Source organism: Arachis duranensis, chromosome 1, assembly GCF_000817695.3.
Source record: "Arachis duranensis cultivar V14167 chromosome 1, aradu.V14167.gnm2.J7QH, whole genome shotgun sequence".
NCBI classification, from domain to species: Eukaryota; Viridiplantae; Streptophyta; class Magnoliopsida; order Fabales; family Fabaceae; genus Arachis; species Arachis duranensis.
The window spans coordinates 12,279,394-12,287,241 of record NC_029772.3 but is presented as its reverse complement, the minus strand read 5'-3'; the positions used below and the strand labels follow the sequence as shown (position 1 = coordinate 12,287,241).

Below are 7,848 nucleotides of genomic sequence, written 5' to 3'. Positions count from 1 at the left end.
GAAGAAAGTATTATGCAAATACAACATTCTGAAAAACCAAACGCAAATGCAACAAACTTAATTGTATGTAATCCGCGACATCCTAACGCGGTTTTTGATTACACGTAATCTGCTAGACCCTGTTGCGGATTATATTCAGAAGCTGCAAACACATAAACCGCTACATCCTGTAGTGGTTTATGAATAGATGGGCCCAAAGTGTATTCTGGAGACCCTGTAGCAGATTATGAAGGGAGTGAAACTTTGGAACAAATTCATGAATACCAGTATAATAGTAACAACCCATGATGAAAAACGTACAAAGTCATACAAATATACTCATCATAAGCAATAAGTCGTACAAATATACGAAGCCATAGAAAATATAATAGCCACCAGGCATTAACACTAACACAAAATAAATTACTACATAAGTCATACAAATATAATAGTCACAAGTCATTAACACTAACAGGAAATAAATAAGTCATAATTCATACAAATATAACGGTCAGAACTAACACAAGGGGCGCTACTGCTGGTCACCATCATCATCATGGTCATCCCCAAATGGACCAAGTAGGTGCGAGCCTGTGCCACATCGAGTCGGACGCCTAACTCTGGTTGCTCGCTGATCTCTGGGTGGAGCATCCTATAGACCCACTCCAAATGCAGATGGCGGTATCCCTCCATGCCAAACCAAGGGTCGTATGGGCTTCCTGCGGGCTCATTAAGGTCGACCGGCAGCTGGGAGTCAGGAACCTGGGACGACACATCTGCTGGCTATGGCCTGTACTCCGGAGGCTCGAATGGACCCCTTGGGATCAGACTCTGGTATTGCTGAATGTCGTCACCCCGTGTGATCTTAGCAAAGTTCGCATAGAACTGTGACCCAGCCGGTTGATCGTCAAAATCCATGCTCAAAGTAGTGGTAGCAAAATCAGCAAACATTTGCGTGCTCTCGTCATGCAATACCTGGGAGCTAGATACGTGAGTAAAAGGTATACCACCCATACTAGCCTCCGCAGTGCCACCAGCCTGAGTGCCACGAGCAGCTCGTCGTCTAGCACTAGATCAACGCAGGCGATGATCTGGCTGGCCTCCGTCATCACCACCACCAAGCTGCTCCTCCTGCATCATGTCATCGAGCCAACGCCACTCCCGATCAGTGGCACGTGTACCAATGTGTTGTCTCCACTCCAAGTGTCTGTTATTGGGCATATCCGACACTGGAACTCTAACGGGCGCCTGCGACGACCCTCTGAGTACAGCATCCTCCGGAACCTCAACTGGCCTGAGATCTGCGAATGCAATCTCCGGTGATAGAATCCTATGTACAACACGGTACCACCAGTCTAGGAACTCAGCGGATGGACCAGGATTAGTCACTCTCTGGATACTCAACTCAAAGCGAACTTGCTCGTCCCAATGCTCATGCCATGTCCTATAGTAAAAGGGAAACCATCTATATCCACCCTTGCCGTCCTTACTATGAAGATACTCTATGTTCAGGGCTGGCTCAGGCAGATGTTGTACGCTTTCTAGCTATGGGAAGACGCTATCTATTTGATGCCACTCAATCACTGCAAAGTATATCAGACTAGTGACCGCCTGCCATAACCAACTGTGCTCCTCAGTCAATATCTCCGTATGAATGACTGCAAGTACGCCCAGCAAACCATAAGGCTCCCACACAATCTGATAGTGAGGAGACCAGTCAGCATTGTAACAATGTATACAAATAAGTGGGGGAAGAACTAATAAAATATTGAAAACAAAAATAAATGACTTACATCTCGATCACCTAGTCGATCTAATGCCAGGCGATACTAAATAATCCTTTGTTCCTTCCCATCAGACGTGGGTAAATAAGTGGCCCATCTGAATGATAGAAATATCACATAAATTTGTAATTTCATATGTAGAACGTTAATAACTTGTAATGGAGAATGAAAGACTACGTGTATTAACGAATACCTGGATGCCAATGGAAAAGAAAAAGCGTAAAATTCCTACGGCCTCATTGTGGGGAGCCGGCAAAAGATCCATGACTGTAGCAACTGTAGGGCCTGGCCAAGTTGGTGATGTTTCTATTTGCCACCCTACACATGCTTCGGTACAACCATGCCAACGCAGCTGAGCCCTAGCTATAGGTGCCCATGTCGTCAAATCTCGCCACAAATGGCAACCACCAAAGGTGGACCCGATTACCACTCTTTTCCATGAGCAGCTTTGTCGACAAAAGCATCATAATATACGCACGTGCATATATGCGCATGGTCTCCTCGAAAGCATCAGCCAGTAACACTCTGAACCTTTCATGGAACCATGTGAAGTGGACCGTGTATAACTTTCTCTTATCCGGTGGAAGAAGCTTACCAAATAACTCTTGGAACCACTCTCATGTTAGTCTGGCCCCTCGATATGCAGGTGGAAGTTAGTCATGCATCCAAAAACAGGCTAGCCATCCACAGGCAGCCCCAGCTGATATGCCACATCCTGGAGCGTGATAGTACACTCTTCGAACGGCATATGGAAAGTGTGGGTCTCAGGCCGCTACCTCTCGATGAATGCACTGACCAGAGGCTTATCCAACCAGAACCAATGCGTGTTCAGCCTAGCCAGGTGGTACAACCCATCCCTCTCCAAGTAAGGTATGATCTTATCATGTAATGGCATATTCTGTTGCCTGCGAACGTTATAAATATATTGGGTTGGCTGCATATTCAGAAATAAAGAACACCTGATTAATTTCTAACACTGACATCACCAAACCATAATTTATGTTCCAAGACATAAACTACCTAATTTTTAAAATTACAAATTTACCATCTACAATTTAAATTTTAATTTTAAATTTTAAATTTTAATTTTCAAAACCTAAACTAAACTAAGGTTTTATTTTCCTAATTAATAAATAACTTCCTTAAGATTAAATAAAATATGCAAATATATCATCCAATTGAAAGATAATAAAGAGACTTACCTCTTCATTGATGGTTTCGGCTACGTGAGCAACGCCGTTGAGCCGGTACAACCGCCTTTCATCTTCCATGGTTCTGCTTAATGAAACTGCTCCAAGAAACTCACCCTAAACCCACCCTTTTTTCTCTGCCTTCTCTCTACTTTCTCTCTTTAAGTCCCTATATCAACACTCATGAAATGAAATTCGCTACACCCTCACGCGATTTTTATAGTGAGTCACTCCCTTCATAATCTGCTACAGGATCTCGCGGAATACACTTTGGGCCCATCTGTTCATAAACCGCTACAGGATGTAGCGGTTTATGTGTTTGTAGCTTCTGAACGTAATCCGCGACAGGATCTAACGGATTACGTGTAATCAGAAATCGCGTTATGATGTCGCGGATTACATATAATTAGGTTTGTTGCATTTGCGTCTGGTTTTTCAAAATGTTGTATTTGCGTAACACTTTCTCCCATTTATTTTATTTATGTAAGTTGCCCGTTAATTTATCTATTTTTTAAAATTTAGTTACAATGTATTTTAAAAGTTACCAAAAAATTATTAATTGAATTAAATATCAATATAGCAAAAGAGATTAATGATTTAATTTTTTGTATACTAAATAAATTAATTCTTTTAACAAATATATATTAATCTTTTTATAAAAAAAATTATACATAAATATAATAAAATAAATTAAGTACATGATTTATGCGTAGCATAAGTTATACACTAGAGGCTAATAATATAAATAAATGTCATTTGGTTAGTATTTATTGTTTGTATGTTTAGAATATAAATTATTTTTATTAAAGTTTTATTATGTTTTTTGGATTGTATATCAGTAATATATTTAAATACAAATATAATAGTTTTTATATTTAAGTAGAATCTTTTAATATGAGCTAGAAAAATAATAAAAAATTTTTTACTCTCTATAAATATAGAATAAAATAATTTTATACATTGTATAATAAATTTGTATATACAAAAATTTTTTTAAATAAAAAATAATAACTATTAGTATCAATAAATAGGTATCAATAAATTTTATAATGGAATAATTTTTGGCTCAGACATAGTTTGAATTTTACACTAATTTTTTTAACAACTAAAAAAATAAAATATGATCTCTCACTATTAATATTATAATAAAACCTATAAAAATATAAAAAAATAATAAAAACTTAGAAATCACAGTTTAATTTACTCCTTCAATTATTTTTAACAATTTAAAAAATTCATTCCCTACCGATTGTACCAAACACCACTGAGTAGCTAAGCTAGCCAGTTAACTTACATAGCAGCTATGGCAAAGATGCAAATAATTCCGGACCTATATATCATTCTTATCTTCAACTTATTTATCGGATAATCAATCAATCAATCTCCTATATATTTTAATTTAAGTCTTCATTGCGCTCAGTTAGTTAGTTAGTTACTTTTGCTTTCACCTTCACGAGAATGGCAAATTATTAGTTGCAAAAGATAGCCATGCATGCATGTCTATCTGAAAGACGTATAATACACAATATCAAGTTTTATTTACAACTCATCGGATAAATATATTCTTCTTACCTACTTTTATTTATTTATTTGTTTTTTTTTTTGGACTTTAGATAAAAGTAGTCTGTTTTGGTATCTTGTTATTCTCTTTATTTCAATATTTCATAAATGCATCTATGATGCGTATTTTCACCTTGTTTTGCAAATGCAAATTTTAGGATGAATTTGGCCGAGGTGTCAATAGCTACAAAAGGAATAGATAGATGATAATGTATATAGAGAAAGATATATGAATTCATGAGTTTGACAAAAATATGGCATAAATTGATTTTATTTTATTTTTTTCACAAGATATAATTATACTACACGTGGGACTTTTGCATATCCATGGGTCCCAAAAGCCTTATGGACGCCGAGCGACAAAAATATTTATATATCTAATTATTAGTTTTTATTTTATTTTATTAAAAAGGTACTTAAATACAATACTGGATTACTGGTAATAAAAGGATTTTCTTTCTATTATATTTGTTTTTGTATTTTTTATACAAATATCATGATATGATGGATCAGAGCTTTTTCGAGTGGACTTAGACATCAGGTCTAAATATACTTAGGTGTGGGTTCTTACTTAAGTGCCAATATAGCGATTTATCCAATATTTTTATTTAGACGATGGTGAAAGTCCTTGTAAAGCATTACAATCCTAAAGTTAGCAAACATTTTAATTACAGATTTAAGTAAAATATAATATAGCAATTTTTATGTAAGAGTACTATTTGTATATAATTACTTTATAGTGCGGACCGTGAGAACGGTATTAAATCGAGGCAAACTCTGAATACTAAATATGACATCAAAATAATAAGGATCAAGGTCGGTCAGTTAGGGATGTAGAGACAGCCAGAAAATTTACCTAAAAAGCAGCCACCCTTAAAAGAGTGCGTAATAATTCACTGATCGAGCATTTTTGCGCCGAAGATGAACGGGACTAAGTAATCTGCTAAAACCGTAGGATGTAAAAATAAATCGGTAGGGAGCGTTCCGCCTTAGAGAAATATGATAAAAAATTAATATAAATAATTAATTATAATTACTATAATTACTCAAATTAAATAATTAATATAATTGATTAGTTATAATTAATATGATCACATAAAATATTAAATAGTCACAAAAAGATATTAAATAATTTGATACTAATCTTAATCAAATAAAATAAATAAATAATGCATTAAATAAATCAAATAAAATAAATCAAAAGATACCTTTAAAAATATTATTTCATGTCAGCTATAATTTTAATAAAAAAAGCCCCGATTTTAATATTTCATAATAGATAGATAACAAATTTGAAGGGATTTGAGTCTGGCTATAATTTAAATTCATGAGATTTACAAATCAATTAATTCAATTTATATTTTGTATCCATCCATCCAAACAAAGTAATTAATTGATTTTAAAATGAAATCAATTTCAATTTTGTTTTGTCCTATAAACATACCATAAGTAGTAATAATAATAAAATATCACATACAATTTAGATGAGTCAATGTAAGTATGAAATCACAAACAATAATAACATGTACAAATTGAACAATATTCGATTTTTGTAGACATTTATATTTATATTATATTACACAACATATACGTGAATAATAACTACGTGCTTAGACTAATTAAGAACTAAAAGATACAAAGTAGCATAAAAAGGAATGATATATATTAAGAAATAAGAATACACAAAAAAACTAAAGAAACAATAGTGTTACCAAATTAAAATGATCCTATCGATCTCTAGGTAGCTAGCTGTGACCAGGTAATTGACTTAGATCGATCTCGTCATTATAAATTGAAGAATGGTAATTGGTTCTCATCAAACACTACACTACTGAATCTTAAAAAATGGGCGGCAGCAGCAGAGTTCAAAATGCAGTAGTTGTTGTAACGGCGGTGTTGGTGGTGTTGGGAATGAATGTTGATGGGTTCAGCACGGAACTGATTCCCCGGCATTCTCCCGCGTCCCCGTTTTACAACCCATCAAGAAGCCAGTACGAGCATTTGCAGGATGCAATCGAGCGATCACGGAAGCGAGTGAACCATTTCGAGAACAAACTAGAGGCCCCGCTGAGTCCGGGCGGTATAGAGTATCTGATGCGGATATCCATTGGAACTCCGCCGGTGGAGTTTGTGGCAATAGCAGACACTGGGAGTGATCTAACATGGACTCAGTGCCTGCCATGCACACAATGCTACAAGCAAAACTTCCCCATCTACGATCCCCGCCGTTCGTCCTCTTACAAGACCATCTCATGCAAGGCTGACGTGTGTTTCGATCTACAATCCATAAGCTCAGGCTGTGACCGAAACAACAGCACATGTGAGTATCTTTATGGATATGCCGACAATTCCCGGACCCAGGGAACGCTATCCACTGAAAGTATTACCATCGGCGGAACAGTGATTCGCAACAATATATTCGGATGTTCACATCTAAGCACGGGGACTTTTCCGAGCACAGCGAGCGGCATCATAGGGCTTGGTGCTGGCAAACTTTCCTTGGTTTCTCAGTTAGGTGAGTCTGGGAGAAAATTCTCCTATTGTCTAGCACCATATTCTTCTAAATCCACCACCAGGATAAGCTTCGGTTCCGATGCCCTTCTTTCTGGTGTCTCAACTCCTATTCAGAGTGATCCTGCCTTCGACGCCTTCTACTTTCTCTCTCTTGAATCCCTCAGCGTTGGCAGCAAGACAATCCCACTCCCGTCATCAAACGGTGTAATTCGAGGAGGAGGGGGGAATATCGTCATTGATTCTGGCACAACGGTCACATTCCTACCACAAGAGACACTTCTTCGATTGGTTTCGGCTTTGGAAGAAGCCATAAGGGTTCCCAAGACGACTGACCCTACCAGTACATTCAGCCTTTGTTACAGGGTTGAGGGGGAGAGTGAATTTCCGAATGTGACTGCAGATTTCAAGGGGGCTCGAGTGGTGCTACGCCCAGTGAATACCTTCGTAGAGGTTGCAGATGGTGTGGTGTGCTTGGCAGTTTTGCCAACACAACGAGTATCTGTTTTTGGGAACATTGCTCAGACCAACTTCTTAGTGGGATATGATCTAGATGCTCGCGCTGTCACTTTTAAGCCTACCGATTGTACCAAAGCCAATTAAGTTCCGATCCATGCCTATACATATATAATACGTATCCTTTATATTTTTTAACAACTTCATGTATATCGAATAATCCATCTGCTATATATATTATTCATCTTAGTTAAGTCTTAATGATTATTCAAGAATACATGCATGACACCGTGGTAATAATCCTATTTTATTTATTCAGATGCATTATAATTTTTTCAATGGTAATGGTGAAGACAGAATTCGAATGC

General features: G+C 36.8%; 1 protein-coding gene across 1 annotated transcript; it reads left to right on the top strand.

Moving 5' to 3' along the window:
- The first annotated feature begins 6,358 nt into the window (after nt 1-6,358).
- Nucleotides 6,359-7,627, top strand: LOC127747606 (aspartic proteinase CDR1-like). Its single transcript, XM_052261672.1, has one exon. It carries the CDS (start codon nt 6,359-6,361, stop codon nt 7,625-7,627), a length of 1,269 nt encoding a protein of 422 aa, XP_052117632.1.
- Nucleotides 7,628-7,848: the final 221 nt, after the last annotated feature.

Coding starts and splice junctions, on each gene's coding strand:
- LOC127747606 (XM_052261672.1), top strand. CDS start 6,359: ATGGGCGGCAGCAGCAGAGTTCAAAATGCAGTAGTTGTTGTAACGGCG.